Source organism: Notolepis coatsorum (assembly GCF_963971535.1).
Source record: "Notolepis coatsorum genome assembly, chromosome: 14".
In the NCBI taxonomy this organism is placed as follows: Eukaryota; Metazoa; Chordata; class Actinopteri; order Aulopiformes; family Paralepididae; genus Notolepis; species Notolepis coatsorum.
The window spans coordinates 69,032,755-69,049,569 of NC_140178.1; the positions used below are offsets into that span (position 1 = coordinate 69,032,755).

The 16,815-nt window shown below is 41.6% G+C and overlaps 1 protein-coding gene across 3 annotated transcripts; it reads right to left on the reverse strand.

Annotated features, from left to right (window-relative positions):
• Window positions 1–1,129: 1,129 nt before the first annotated feature.
• syce2 (synaptonemal complex central element protein 2) lies at window positions 1,130–7,684 on the reverse strand. 3 transcript variants are annotated; one of them, XM_084329828.1, is made up of 5 exons: window positions 7,595–7,670; window positions 7,348–7,457; window positions 6,789–6,883; window positions 2,705–2,864; window positions 1,130–1,721 (listed from the first exon to the last, which is right to left on the reverse strand). In XM_084329828.1, the coding sequence occupies exons 2-5, from the start codon at window positions 7,432–7,434 to the stop codon at window positions 1,539–1,541; spliced, it is 525 nt and encodes a 174-aa protein (XP_084185954.1). In that variant the 5' UTR covers window positions 7,435–7,457; window positions 7,595–7,670; the 3' UTR covers window positions 1,130–1,538. The 3 variants fall into 3 exon arrangements, with proteins under 3 accessions (XP_084185954.1, XP_084185953.1, XP_084185955.1); XM_084329827.1 differs by having other exon boundaries at window positions 7,348–7,445; window positions 7,595–7,641; XM_084329829.1 differs by lacking the exon at window positions 7,348–7,457 and having other exon boundaries at window positions 7,595–7,684.
• Between the last annotated feature and the right edge of the window lie 9,131 nt (window positions 7,685–16,815).

Here is a 16,815-nt window from a genome sequence, read left to right on the forward strand (position 1 = left end):
TATCATTAGCTAACAGGAAATAAACGTGGGTCCAAGCTGTTCCCTAGCAACGCAATTCTGCCAAAACATCTATAGAAAGATGGTTGGTATGATGATGATGGTGAGGAGGAGGATGATAATGTCAATGATGTCAAAAACTATAGCTGACTGATGAAATCTAAACCAGTAGTTTTCTATGTGATTGTAAAATAAAATGAAGGCCCTGATGTTGGGGCAGAATATTACCTTCTACCGCCCTGTGAGGGCTATAGCTACATTAACTTTTATATTCTCTGTAAAAGATATTGGTCACATTGTACATTACGTGTATCTACATAAAGTATACATAAAGCCAGGCCCGGACTGGCCATCGGGAGCACCGGGAGTTTTCCCGGTGGCCTGGCCTCCACAGATAAAAAAATAAAAAGAATATATACAAATGTTTGCAGTTGTTGCAGTTTTCTTTCTTCAGTTTGATCCAATTATGCTGTTTTGTTTGAAAATAATCTCATCACAGCTGACTGTTTCAGAGTATTCTATGATGGATGCTGTTTGCACTTTATTTGACATTTCTCCCAAACCCAGGTGTTGACATTTTGCATGGTTGTCAAAGGTCAAGGTTGTTGATCAGAGCTTTTAATAAATTAAGGGTATTGCTATACCTAAAACAACTGTGTTGCTTTCTACCCTGGCGTGATATAAATGTCTTTAAACATTGTTCTTCAAAGGTGTGGGTTGGGATGTAATAGGGCTGCTCAATATTTTGATCGATGTTGAAATCACAATTATTAAACATGATTACTAATTGATTTGAGAACATCATATGATTCTCGACCAAAGGCTGCCTTTCTGTCATCTTCTACAAGTTACCAAAGACGTTTTAAAATAAGTGGAGGAACATGCCATTACAACCATTGGATACTTATTTTACTGTAGTGCAGTTTGACTTTGCTATTCATACTGTAGCTCTTGACTTGAGGAACACAGTAATTGGGTTTGATTTCTAAAAATATCACCTAAGATGATGCGCTGCTCTTTCAATGTGTTTCATTATTTGTGACAACCAGAGAAGAATGGTAAACACATCCAAAAGTAATCACAACTTTTTTTTTTTTATAATAATAATAATTTAATAATGGATCCTTGAGAGGGTAACGGGGTCAGGAGACAAATGGGGAATAGAATAGTTCTTTTGACTTTTTTTGTTCTGGCTGGTTTCTATCAGTCAGTCAGAATCAAAGGTCTGATCTAGGACCAGTTTTGCCTGATAGATAATAATGAGTAAAATGGGAAAGGGGACCTGGTTAGTGGTCCAAGATCAGGACTCCTTTCTTTGACAAGCTTCATGCATACAGTATGGGTACTAAGGATAGTGCTGGTGTCTGCAGGCTTAAACCGCATGAACATCAATGAACAACACAGCATGTTAATACATATTCATGAGATATTTTACATATAATGAACTTATACTCCAACATTTCCAAGCCACAAACTGGACTTCAAACTTTCCCAAGGCTCATAACGGTGGTCCCCGCTCTTCCATCCTGATACAGCCCCGATCAGGTACTAGGTAGTCGCAGTAGACCAGACAGGGTCTGGTTGGCTCCCTGCAGCTCTGAGCTCAGCTGGCTGCACCTCTCCAGCACCTCGGACAGCTCCTGAAGACAGGCTTCCATCCCACGACTCTGCTCCTCGTAACTAGTGAACATCTGCTCCTTTAACTGCTCGCACGCCACATTCACCTGGTGGGGGGCGAGTTGGTGTAGGGACCAGATGAAATACACAGGGATGAGTAAAGATGAGCGAGAACACACACAAATGCACATGTGATGTGTGTAGATTTCAGTCAGCTTGTACAGACAGCAACTTGACCCCATTGACTTTGCATTGGTTTGTGGGCAACTAGCCAGAGCTAGTATGAAGAGCATGGATTCCGCTAAGGAAGGACTCCACCGATCATCATCATTGTTGGTAAGTAATAGGGCTAGGTGTCCAAAAATTGGAACTATCCCTTATATACCAATATAATATAATGGTAATATATACCAATAATGTGCAACCAAGGAGTCACAGTGCGAGACAGGTTTCAGCCTGGGAGAGGGAGCGTCAGAGTGCTAGTCCTTGCTACCATGAGTGACACCTGCTTCACATTCTGAATAATTGACAGTTACAGTACAACCAACAAACATTACTGATGTGGAATCATTTGACCAGATTATTCACGGAGGCGGACAATAGAGTCTTTGATTAAGGATAGAGTTTACTGACAGAATGACATGTTGCAACATGTGGAGGGACCTAGATTACAGCAATGACCCTGAGACTAGATCTCTGTAGAATGATGAGCTAGCAAAGTATTTATACAGGGGAGTAGACAAAACAAAGTGGTACCTTGACATATAGTCTATGAGTTATCGATATGATATGCAGACTATGAGAAGGCTATGTGGATAGAAAGTTATGTAGATGTAAGTGTGTTCGTGTGTGCGTGCGAGAAAGAAAGAGGAAGAGAGTGTGTGTGAATAAGGTTGGAGACAGAGAAGGGTACGCATGTGTGTGTGTTATGTGAAATACTGTATGTGAAGCCTATATAGATGTAAGTGTGTTTGTGTGTGCATGTGATAGAGAGAAGGGGGGGGGGGGAGATATGAGTGAAAGCTATGCATCATGTGTATGCCATAGAAAGAGAGAGAGAAGTGTGTTGGTAAATTTCCCTGTCAATTACCTTCCTCAACAGTGCGTTCTCAAAGCTGGCCATGATTTCCTGGTCCACGGTACGACTCTGGTTGATCCTCTCGATCAGGTCCTGGGCCTGTTTCTGGATGTCCTCTATGTTTGAGTCGGACCCAGTCTCACCAGAACTCTCTGCTGACGCCTCAGCGACTCTAATAATAATAATACATTTATTTGGAGGCGCCTTTCAAAACACCCAAAGTCACCTTACAGGGCATAAAAACAGAACAGTCAAGATTAAAACAATGATCTTGGCAAAAGTGCCAGTGGAGTTAAAAACAAGACAAACAATGTAAACGTATGAAATATGAAACAGTGGCACACAGGGTGCAGTTATAGTGAGTATGCCCAGTAAGCAAGGCAGTTAAAAGACAGGTTAAGAAAATAATAAGATAAACAACAAGAAGTATAAAAAACTGTGAAGTTAAAATAACAGACAAACAAACAGCAGGGGGTATTGGGCAGTGATGGAGGTTATAGTGAATATGCGAGTTTGAACAGATGGGTTTTCAATTGTGATCTGAATGATGAGAGTGAGTCTGGCTGTCGGATGTGTGGGGGCAGGCCTCAGCGACTCTACACCACTCCTCTCTCTTGCCGATACTGGAGATATCCAGGACACCTGAGTCCACACTTCTGTGGAAGTAGCGAATTTATCTATTACACTCGCGGACAGACCTTCACGATCAATATAGATTTATTAGTAAAAGACATGAATCAAAGGACATGTATACTGTAGGTCATAACATACCGGAATAGGATTTCATTACATATTATACGGACGGAAAACAAGGACAGTTTAAAAAAGAAATTCAAAGGAGCCATAATCCGGAAGGAAATTAATATATGTCATGCATGAGTGTAGCTGCAGCCATGTTATCCAAAACTTCTTCTGATTACTTTGTTTTTCTTTTCTTTTTAAAGGTATGGTGAAATTGATGTTTTAGTAACATTGATGAGCATTCTAAAAGCAATTCTTAAAAATATTCAATTTTAAAAACAATCTTAAATTGTATTTAACACTGTATTTTGTTTTGTTTTTTGTTCTCCGTTTCTTTTCTTGCATGTAATTTTAGCCATCTTAATTGTTAGTTTCATTGTGTATTGTATGTTGAGTACTGGCTTTTAATAATTAGTAACATTGATGAGCATTCTAAAAGCAATTCTTAAAAATATTCAATTTGAAAAACAATCTTAAATTGTATTTAACACTGTATTTTGTTTTGTTTTGTTTTTTGTTTTCCGTTTCTTTGCTTGCATGTAATTTTAGCCATCTTAATTGTTAGTTTCATTGTGTATTGTATGTTGAGTACTGGCTTTTAATAATTCTGTTTTGCAACAATTGTTTTTGTATGTTTTTGTGTGGACCCCAGGAAGACTAGCTGGTTGCCATGGCACCAGCTAATGGGGATCCGTAATAAAATAAAATCAAATAAAATCAAATGAGCTTGGCTGTGAGGAGCTTGTTCTCACGGCACCCACCTTAAGAGTAGGGAGGGGTGGGGGCTGTAGGGTGACATTTAAGCTGTTGTCTTGGAACAAACAAAAGGGATTCTCCTACACTTCCAAGGACAGAAGAAAAGACTAAAGTAACTGGAACTCAACCCTGCTGGTAAATTAGACCAGGGCCTGTATTTAAGCATCAAGCATCTCAATGCTAATCTGAGACCAGTCATAGTTAGGTTTAAATGATTGTGTGACCTGAACGGTCTGATCTTGGATCAGTGCTCCTACTCTTATGAGGTTTGATGGGCCCATATTCAGGAAGCTTCACAGAGTTCTGATCTAGGGTCAGTGATTAGGATCACTACTGCCCTACAAAGGAAAGTAAGACAATGTGTCAGTAGACAATTAAAACACTTTAACACTACATCATATTTTATATATTTATTTCTAAAAGGTTTACACTACCCATCTACCTCGTTTTAGCATTTTGTTTGCATTTTGTACTTTAGTTTTGTATATTGTATATTGGTGTTTGGTCTTTATTCTTTAAACTTTAAACTTTTTTTTTTACTGTATGAAGCACAATCTCAGGAGGCTCATACAGAACCAAGCATTTCACTGTAATGTACAGTATATGTACCTTATGTGACAAAATAAAAACTTGAAACTGAAATAAGTTAATGCAATTTTTGTTACACTGAAGTCATGTTTTTATCATTAGAAGAATGATTGCATGTCTATATCATTTTGCGTTTGCAAAAGAAAATTTAACTAAAATTCAAATTATTATTTGTATAGCCCAGAATCACATTACATGTCGCAATGGGCTTCACCCACAAAGGTACACCACCTCCTGGCTTAAACCACCAAAGAAAAGGGAAAAACTCCCACAGAAGAAAACGTAATAGGATAAAAAGGGAAGAAACCTTAGATGGGCAATAAAATGAGATAAATACATACAATACGAGATAAATAAATACAACAATAGAGTAATAATGGTAAAAAAAAGAATAGTGATAATAAACAATACAAGGACAATCACAGAAATGCATAACAGGTAAGCAGAGACAACACGGCATAACAACGTCGTCCAGATGGCATCAATGGCATGTGATTAGTTAAAGCCTTTTTTCCTTTGATTGATTGAAAACTTTATTAACAGATTGCAGAATGGGTACAGTACAGTACAGCTCAATACATAAAATTGTTAAGGGGATGCAGACCAGAGAAAGACTTTCGTCTTGTTTACATCAGGGTCCACCATTTTCAATTCATCGTAACATTTATGACATATGACATACAGATATACATTTATGACATACCAGATTTGCAAATACAGTACTGTTTGTGATACGAAAAGAGTCCAGAAGAAAAGTATATACATTTGACGTAGAAACTGTACATTGGAGGAGGTTGGGTAGGTGGGGGGGCTACTGTACATTTGAGGTGGTTGAAGGACAGACTTGTCTTTATGACCATCACAAAACAAACTGGTCAGACTACTACTTGACCTGAACCCCAGAACCCACCTCACCCCTGCCCACTTTGCCAACCTAGGATGGCTTAGAGTAGACGACAGAGTACAGCAACTTGCAATGGGCCTGGTCTACAAGATACACTATACGACCGGGGTGCCCATGTACATGTCAAAATACTTCCCAAAGGTCAGTGAATACCACAACCACTACACCAGAGGAAGCTCAACAAATCATGTTAAACCCAGATTCGGCTCAAACAAGGGACTAAACACGTTTCGCAATTATGCCACAACAATGTGGAACGCCCTACCCAAAGCTGTAAAGGAATGTGAATCCCTGCCCACATTCAAAACCGCCCTTAAAGAGCACCTACGGGAGGCTGCAATTCAAAACTGGCCACCGTAAATGCCCAAAACCCCCACCACCTCCTAATAGACAGTCTCCTCCCCACCGCATGTATATATTCCCTCCCCGCCGTATGTATACTTCCCTCCCACCCACCCACCCCCTCCTAATGTACAGTCCCCTCCCCATCATATGTATATACTCTGTCAGGATCTAGGGGTAACAGTACTGTATATTTGAATACCGCCTATGTCACAAATGTATCAGTACTAAATACCTATATGTCCCTATGCCATAAATGTCATGTATGTTGTGTATGTCATAAATGTCTATATGAATTGAAAATGGGGGACCCTGATGGAAACAAGACAAACGTCTTTCTCAGGTCTGCATCCCCTTAACAATTGTATGTATTGAGCCGTACTGTATTGTACCCATTCTGCAATCTGTTAAATAAAGTTTTCATTCATTCATTCATTCACCCTACAGTATGTAACAGACATTTACAGACAACCTGAAGCTGACTTCAGATTGTACTCCAAACGTGAGGGGCTTCATGAACATGGAACTACTAAACAGTCAAACCGGTCTGCTGTTTAAAATCAGTGTTGTAACAAGAGAACGCCACATGGGTTAATTGTGGAAGATGTTTGGAGGGGACTCACTAAAACCTGGTATCTCATGTATATAAACCCACACCTACCATAACCTCATTGGACCTGACGTGGTAAGATACCATGTTTTTAGAGAATGCCGTGTTTGGAGCAACTTTTCATGTTAAAGTTACATAACTCTGAGACTCTGTACCTATGCTGTCCCTGGGCGTCATTAGGGGTCACAAATGTCAAAGGGTAGTCCGCTGCGGCATTTGGGTCCATGGCTTCATGTACCTTAAAAGGGTCCTAGTAAAGGCACAAAAGAAAACCATGTGTAATTTACAGTATTCACAGTAGTGCAGCATGGTCAATCTAGAAATCTAGAAAAGTAAAGTGTTATGGTATTTTTCAAAAGTCATGGAAATGTTCACATTATCTTAGTAGTGTTTTCAAAAGTGTATCACTGGTAGCTAGATCTGATGTTACCTTTGGGGGGATATATAAGTTACATAGCTAACCCAAATACATGTCTTGATTAACTTTACAATAGCTCAAAACAAGACATTACAACGAGTGCTTGTCTACTCATTGAGGGGGGAAACATTTAGGTACTTGTTGCCTAACGTTAACGTTAGCTAAACTGCCGCTAGCTAACGTTAAATAATGCGAAATAAATCGCAGGATAGAGGAGTCCACATGATTTCCATAAAATATATTAGAAGACAAATATTAAAATAGATAGGTATCAGCTTATTGTTAGCTAACACTACCTCCACAGTCGTTACGGATAGCTGGTGTCCAGGTTTTGGGGTGGACTGGCAAGTTGGAGCTGATTTTCCAAGGAATAACTGTGCCATGGCCTTGTTAACTGTGGGGAGAACTAGAATATTAGTATGGTAAGTTACAGTTAGCTAGGTTAATTTACCCTAGCCGTATACATACAAGTCTAATGTTTAATGTCCAAATAATCGGGGGAAAGTAAAGTTACTAAATAGTTCTATTTATTCCATAACTCACACAGTCACCAAGTTACGTTACTATTACCGGCGTCTTCAAGTGGTCCCTATCTCACGAGATAAAGCTGGGAACGAGGTTAGACTCTCTCCCTCTCGCGGCTCACACACACACATAGAGCCGTGCTGCCGCTTGTGATTGGTGGAGGCGGGACCAGGCGATACAACTGATTGACAGCGGAGGCGGCGAATGGAATGGCAGATGGCACTGAGCCAGGTAGTAACCTCGTTCCCAGTTTTATCTCCTCCGTGAGATAAAGCCAGGTAGTGAGGGACTGATTGATTGATTGATTGAACATTTTATTAACAGATTGCAGAATGGGTACAGTACAGTACAGCTCAATACATACAATTGTTAAGGGGATGATCATGCAGACCAGAGAAAGACTTTCGTCTTGTTTACATCAGGGTCCCCCATTTTCAATTCATCATAACATATATGACACACACATCTCGGGAGAGATACAGTAGAGCGAAAGTCAATTAACGTTGATGTCAAGAGATAGACAGTGGATGGGCGGCTAGGTGGTGCAGTGGGCAAGGCGCTCACCACCAATGCAGGAGACGCTGGGTTCGAGCCCAGCTCTCCGCATTGCTATCAGCTTGGCTGGTCATTCATACTAATACAATTGGCAGTATTAGGGGGTGGGAAGCTGATGGGTGGGGATCGGACGTTGTGGACAGCGACTCCTACAGGTCGGTTGGTGCGCCTGCGCAGCAGAATCAGGAAGCGACGAGGGCAGCGTGCCCTCCCACGCAGACCCCCGACGCTGAGAGATCGCGCTGTGCAGGTGAAAAGATGCGACGGCTGCTTCCTTGAGTACCGGAGGGGACACGTGATGTAAGTCTTTGTAACAAAAAATGTCCTGATGGGGGACCCCCAGACCCCCGCTTAAAAAGTGGCCTGACTGGGGCTATATTTCGCGCTATATCTCCCGGTATGAATTATTTCCCCAGTCCGGCCCTGCATAAAGCGCATACCAGTTGTACGTTGCATTCATTATTGATGCCAGTCTTGACCTACTTATTTGCATATGTAATGAGTTATCATTAATGAATTATCCACACCACAGTCATTATGAGACAACCCCAGATATGGCTTGTTTCCACAAATGGCACTGGCTTCCAATATTCCCCTCATACAGAGTACATGGTAATTGTTTTATCTGCATATGGGTGGCAGTGTTGGGGCCTGTAAAATTAAATAGATCAGAAAATCAGCTTGCTTGGTGTGAAAAATTTGAATGGGTGGAAGATGAGCGTGATCAAAAGAAGAGCACCCACTATCTGAATACATGGCAAATTACATTCACAACGACTCCTACGTTAAAAGACGACTCGGCATTGGCATAATATGTCTGAAGGGAATGTGCAATTTGTTGAGACCATATTATGTAGGTCTCAACAAATTGCACATTCCCTTCAGACATAGGAAGATACTATTATCTCTGTGTATGTGTATATGATTTCTTATGGTCAATGGGAAGTTACAGTTTTAAGACATGCCAATTATTTTATACAGTATTGGTACCCAGTGCAACAGCTAAGTTATGAAATACTGCCTCCCAATGGCTGAAAGTAGAATTACAGAAAATAAAACTAGAGGCTACTTTATTTTTATGGCAGACTTTTTATTTATTTTACAAATAGATCAAAATATACCACAGATAATGTACCATACATTTTCAAGATATAGTACATATAGCCAAGACTGACAATAAGAACAAAAGCATTTACTATTTACTTTCATTTTTTTTTTACACCAGGTCTGAGATGGTTTAAGACTACAGGGGTTCTCCACTGAGATTGACTTTCAGCTTGTAATTCTACACATTTAGACATTTAGCTAAAATGTGCAAAGACTTTCTTTCCCCCTCGTTTTGAGTTATGAGCACAGAGTGAAGAAACTGCAATCCTATGACATCATCGAAGTGCACTCCAATCCAATCCAACTTAATTTATAAAGCGCTTTAACAGCCACAGGGGCACAAAGTGCTGTACAGAGGGAGCATATTAAAAAATATAAGCAGCACTAAAAATAGATAAAAAAAAAAGAAAACAATTTAAACATAGGCAGCAATACAAATTTAAATAGATCAGAGTACTTAAAAAATATTTAAAAGCAAAGGACAAAACGATACAACAATAACACAGTAAGACAATAAGATCATAAAATCAACAAGCTACATGGTGTCGAAAGCCAGAGAGAAAAGGTGGGTCTTAAGGAAGCCTTTGAAACGGGGCAGTGATGAGGCCTGCCTACTCTGCAGTGGCAGCTCGTTCCACATTTTTGGGGCGACAACGGAGAAGGCACGGTCCCCCCTGAGCTTACGCCTAGTTGTAGGCACTACTAGGAGCAGCTGGTCAGCTGACCTGAGAGAGCAAGAGGGTGTATAGACCTGCAACAGCTCAGAGAGGTAGGGTGGGGCAAGGTCATGAAGAGCTTTAAAAGCAAATAAAAATAATTTTAAAATGAATCCTAAAGTGCACGGGGAGCCAGTGGAGTGAGGATAAAATCTGTGAGATGTGGTCATATTTACGAGTGCCAGTTAAAAGACGTGCAGCGGCGTTCTGCACCATTTGAAGGCGAGCCACTGAGGATCCACTCACCCCTATATAAAGTGCATTGCAGTAATCCAGCTTAGTAGTCACAAATGCATGGATTACTGCTTCAAAATGCTGCGCCTGTAGGATGGGCTTAATTTTGGCCAGCTGCCTCAACTGGAAAAAGCTCGATTTGACCACAGCCTTGATCTGGCTGTCAAATTTAAGGTCTGGTTCTTTACTATTGGTTTGACATGTTGTGCCAGCGAACCCAGATCTAGCAGTGAGGTCACAGAGGGGCCACCAAAAACCATGACCTCCGTCTTTTTGTCATTCAAATTAAAAAAATTCAATGCCATCCAGGGTTGAATATCATCGAGGCATTTGGTCAGCGGCTCTATGGAAAAGGAGCCAGACTTTTTTAGTGGCATATAGATCTGGCTGTCATTAGCGTAGCAGTGAAAAGGAACGCCGTGCTTTCTGAGGATGGAACCAAGGGGCAATAAATAAATAGAGAACAGGACGGCGCCAAGTATCGAGCCCTGGGGTACACCATACAATAGGGGGGCAGTAGAGGACACAGAGTCCTCGAGCCTGACACAAAAAGATTGATCTGCCAGGTATCATCATCTAGGTCGTCCTCGGACGGGCCCTCCATCGGTGCTTCCAGTCATCCCGATCCTCCATGCATCTGGCTAGCTCGCCGGTGCATTCTGTTCCCACATCTTTCCTGAATACGGGCTATGCCTCTGATGCCCACCCACTGTTCAAGGCGGGCAATTAAAATGTCATGGTCCACCGTGTCAAATGCGGCCGACAGGTCTAAAAGGACCAGGACAACACAGTCACTGGAATCAGTAGCTAAAAAGATGTCATTAAAAACTCTTAAAAGTGCAGACTCAGTGCTGTGCAGGGATTTAAAACCAGATTGGAAAACCTCAAGAATATTGTGCTCGTTTAAAAAATGCATTAGCTGAGTATAGACAATTTTCTCAAGGATCTTTGATAAAAATGGCAGTTTAGAGATGGGCCTAAAGTTTGACATGGCTGCAGGATCAAGCCCAGGCTTCTTGATCAGGGGCTGCACAACCGCATGTTTAAAAAGTACCGGGACCACACCAGAGGACAGGCTGCTATTTATAATGTTGAGTACAGTAGGCCCAACAGCTGGGAAGACTTCCTTAAAGAGTCGAGGTGGAACAGCATCATCTGGGGAGCCCGATGGCTTCATTTTGCCAATGACCTCCTGTAAGGAAGACAGCGTCATGGGCACAAATGTGTTAAATACAGCGGGGCTGGGGACAAAAACGGAGGGGTCATAAGCAGGAGGTGAAATAGAAGCCCTAATGGAGGAGACCTTATCAATAAAAAAGTTAAGGAAACCTTCACAGGCAGCACGAGAGGCCTCCACACAGGTAGTCAGTGGTGCATTCAGTACATCATTGATGGTCTTAAACAATACACGGGGCTTATGGCAGTTTGACATGATAATGTCAGCAAAATATGTTGTCCTAGCCTCCCGTACAATATTCTGGAAGTGATGCCAGCAGTCTCTTAGCGTGTGAAGAGATACATGCAGTTTGTCCTTCTTCCATTTGCGCTCGGCTCTGCGGCACTCGCGCTTCGCAGAACGGGTCAAATAATTTATCCAGGGCTCTGATTTAACCCTGGGCTGTCTGGTCTTAAAAGGGGCAACAGTGTCCATTGTAGTTTGACAGGCGTCAGTAAACCACAACTGACTGAGATGGCTGAGAGTTTTATGACCAGTCATAAAATATATAATACATAAATACATTTACTTACTGCACTAGCAGATTACTTCAAGAACTGTACTTGTTTTTTTTAAAGAGATTTTCTATAAAGGGATAGTTTGGAATTTGGGACATTAAGTTGTATGAATAGTGTAGTCGATGCAAAGCTATTGGCTTACTTACAGTGGTCGGAGTTCTGGCCGGGTTCAGAGCAAACAACAAAACCAAAATGTTTGAATAGACACCCCAACATGCAGGCAAAAGGGTTCCCATTTCCAACACATGACAACCATTTTCTTTACAAACATAGCCACAACACTGGTTAATAAACTACCCTCCCACTCAGGGCATTTTGGGGTAGAACACATCATAGCCTTCTACAAAAACCTAGGGGTCCGCAAAGACGACTTCAAACTTGAAACGGTAACAACAGAGGAAGTACTAAAAAAACTGAGCGCCTTCCAACCTAACAAGGCCACTGGACATGACAATATCCCCTCCAAATTCCTCAGAGACTCAGCAGCCGCCATCACCCCAGTCATCACCCACATAATAAACCTCTCCATAAAACAGGGACACGACCACATCAAACAAGAGGTGGACGCGGGCAAATACTGCGACATGGTCATGCTGGACCTCCAAAAGGCTTTCGACACTGTCTGACAAGCGATTGGTTTTGATAGTTCATCAGCGAGCTCGATGCAATCCTACCTGCTGGAGGGGAGAGAACAGGTGGTGGAGGTAAACGGTACACTACCCCCCCCCCCCCCCCTCCCGGTGAGCTGTGGTGTCTGGTGTTCCACAAGGAAGCATACTAGGACCGCTACTGTTCCTAATTTATGCAAATTACATGTCATCAGCTTGTGACTGCAACTTGTTCCTGTTCGCGGACGACTCAGCCCTGCTGGTCTCTGACAGGGACAAGTTACAGGTTGAAAAAGCCCTCAGCTCTGAACTCGGCAGAATATTCACCTGGCTCGCTGATAACAAACTATCATTATACCTGGGTAGAACAGAGACCATTCTCTTTGAATCAAATAACAAACTCAGCAAGGCCAACGGCTTCTCTGTTACAGTGGGTGACAATATTGTCACAAGGAAAGATGAAATTACATACCTGGGTTCCATCCTAGAGGCAAATCTTTCCTGTGACAAAATGGCAACCAATGTAATAAAAAAAAGTCAACCAACGAACTCGATTCTTGTACCGGATCTCCTCTCTGGTAAACAAGAATACCCTGAAGAAGACTCTAACAGGAGCACTCATTCAAGGGTACTACGACTATGCTTTCACCTCATGGTACCAAAGCACCTCAAAGGCACTAAAAACAAGATTACAAACATCACAAAACAAACTGGTCAGACTACTGCTTGACCTCACTCCTAAAACCCACCTCACCCCTAACCATTTTGACAACCAGGATGGCTTAGGGTAGACGACAGAGTACAGCAACTTGCAATGGGCCTGGTCTACAAGATACACTACAGTGACTACACCAATAAGGTACCCATGTACATGTCGAAATACTTCCCAAAGGTCAGTGAATACCACGACCACAACACCAGAGGGAGTTCCACAAATCATGTCCAACCCCGATTCGGCTCAAACAAGGGACTAAACACGTTTCGTAATTATGCCACAACAATGTGGAACGCCCTACCCACAGCCGTAAAATAATGTGAATCCCTACCCACCTTCAAAACCGCTCTAAAAAAGCACCTACGGGAGGCCGAAATTCGAAACTGGCCCCGGTAAATGTCCAAACCCCCCTCCCAAACCCCCCAATGTACAGTTTCCCCCCCCCCTCAAATGTATATATTCTCTTTTAGAAACGGTGTCTGTAAATAAACAGTACTGCATATCTTCTTGTATGTCATAAATGTCTGGATGTCTGGATGTGGGCAAAGGGAAAACTTTATTTTGCAGAATGGGTACAATACAGTACGGCTCAATACACACAATTGTTGTGGGGATGCAGACCAGAGAAAGACGTTTGTCTTGTTTACATCAGGGTCCCCCATTTTCAATTCATATTGCCATTTATGACATACACAACATACATGACATTTATGGCATAGGGACACACAGGTATTTAGTACGGATACATTTGTGACATAAACGGTATTCAAATATACAGTACTGTTACCCATAGATCCTGACAGAGTATATACATATGATGGGGAGGGGACTGTACATTAGGAGGGGGTGGGTGGGTGGGAGAGAAATATACATACGGTGGGCAGGAGACTGTACATTTGGAGGGGGTGGGTGGGTGGGAGAGAACTATACATACGGCTGGGAGAGAATATATACATGCGGTGGGGAGGAGATTGTCTATTAGGAGGGGGTGGGGGGGTTTGGACATTTACGGTGGCCAGTTTCGAATTGCAGCCTCCCGTAGGTGCTCTTTAAGAGCAGTTTTGAATGTGGGTAGGGATTCACATTCCTTTACAGCTTTGGGTAGGGCGTTCCACATTGATGTGGCATAATTGCGAAATGTGTTTAGTCCCTTGTTTGAGCCAAATCTGGGTTTAACATGATTTGTTGAGCGTCCTCTGGTGTTGTGATCGTGGTATTCACTGACCTTTGGGAAGTATTTTGACATGTACATGGGTACCTTGGTCGTATAGTGTATCTTGTAGACCAGGCCCATTGCAAGTTGCTGTACTCTGTCGTCTACTCTAAGCCATCCTAGGTTGTCAAAGTGGGCAGGGGTGAGGTGGGTTCTAGGGGTAAGGTCAAGTAGTAGTCTGACCAGTTTGTTTTGTGATGTTTGTAATCTTGTTTTTAGCGCCTTTGAGGTGCTTTGGTACCATGAGGTGCAAGCATAGTCGTAGTACTCTTGAATGAGTGCTCCTGCCAGAGTCTTCAGGGTATTACCAGAGAGGAGATCTGGTACAATAATCTAGTTTGTTGGTTGACATTACATTGGATGCCATTTTGTCACAGGAAAGATTTGCCTCTAGGATGGAACCCAGGTAGATAATTTCATCTTTCCTTGTGACAATATTGTCACCCACTGTAACTGAGAAGCCGTCGGTCTTGCTGAGTTTGTTATTTGAACCAAAGAGAATGGACTCTGTTTTGCCCATGTGTAATGATATGTTTTGCCCATGTGTAATGATAGTTTGTTATCAGCGAGCCATATGCAGATTTTGCCTAGTTCCGAGCTGAGGGTTTTTTCAACCTGCAACTTGTTCTTGTCAGAGACCAGCAGGGCTGAGTCATCCGCAAACAGGAACAAGTTGCATGCACAGGCTGACGACATGTCATTTGCATAAATTAGGAACAGTAGCGGTCCTAGTATGCTTCCTTGTGGAACACCACAGCTCACTGTCATGTACAGTATGTCATACATGTTATGAATTGAAAATGGGGGACCCTGATGTAAACAAGACGAAAGTCTTTCTCTGGTCTGCGTGTATTGAGCCGTACTGTATTGTACCCATTCTGCAATCTGTTAATAAAATGTTCAATCAATCAAATCAAAACCGTCAATGTATTACTGTGCTGGAGCCAGTTCATAGGGAACAGCTGTTTCAAAATGCAGGAGAACCATGGTTTGTGTTGGAAATGGATAACCCTTTGCCTGCATGTTGTGGTGTGGATTCAAACTATATTTGGTTTTGTGACCCACCAAAATCCCTGTTTGTTGCCTGTCTAAAGATTCCCGGTTTGCTCGGAACCCAGCCAGAACTCCGACCACAGGACTTGGTGAGTCCACTACACTACTGGCAAGTATTTCACACAACTTAAGGTGCTATAGATAACATTCAGCCACTAGATGTTGGACTAGAGGACCAGCATGTCATTTATCGAATCAGGTGCATTCCACGAATGGAAATGGGAAGTAGGGAGGAGATACATGCCTGCAACAACATTAATTTTGGACCCAGTGACATGTTTTTATTTTATTTTTAAAGATACCATTATTAATCAATAATGTTTTTGGTGGAAAAGCAATACTTTTATTCAGCACCTTTCTAAAAGCTCTGTGGATTTTTTTTAATGATGACTCTACATACAAATATTATCTATAGCACATTTAAAGTCCAAAAATCCAAAGGATCCCTTTAATGCAAGTTTCTTAAAACAAGTTACATTATCCTGAAACAAGTAAAATTCTTGAAACAAGCAAAGTAACCTGCCAGTCTACTGTAAGTAAATTTGTCTGAACAAGACCACAGCATATCTTGAAATAAGCACAATTTAAATCCCTTGCTAAACTTGGCTTTCTTTGCCATGAAAGATGTGTCCGAGATAACGATGCTTTGTGTGAATTATAATTTAGGGTTGATATTCACTTTCATGGCATGATACATACATTCAGCATAAGGTTGAGTGTTACTGTAAACATTGGCAATGTGTATTCATTGTGAATGAGGACATCACAGAAAGACTCCAACATGAAGCAATTGAAAGTAAAAAATAATAATAAAAAGTAAGTACAGTGAATCAAAAATACACATCCCTGTTCCCTTTCAGATCAGGTCAAGAAGACACATCCCTGTATTCCCTAGTCTGTCATTATGGTCCTTGTGGAGATTGGCAGTGGACACACAGCACAGTGGTAGCCTACTTAGAAAAACAATGTCAATGTAATCATCTTCTTTGAACAATGGGAAAAGAACGATACAAACTAGACGTTTGTAAGTAGAAACTTACTCCTGAAATGAAATTAGTTTTCTGTCACCTAGTGGTAAATTGTGGTATAGCAACATCAGCAAATTACCAATGAGAATGTCACTTACGGTAAATAGCAACAGATGGCTAAAAAAATTACTTATTCTAAAACCCATAGGCCACAGTCCAAAAGATCCACCATCTCCTATACCTTTTCACACTCTAAAAAAAGTCAATATTATACAATCCCATATAAGAAAACAGAGCATTTTCTGAAAGAAAACAAACCTTTGACCCTCTATGATC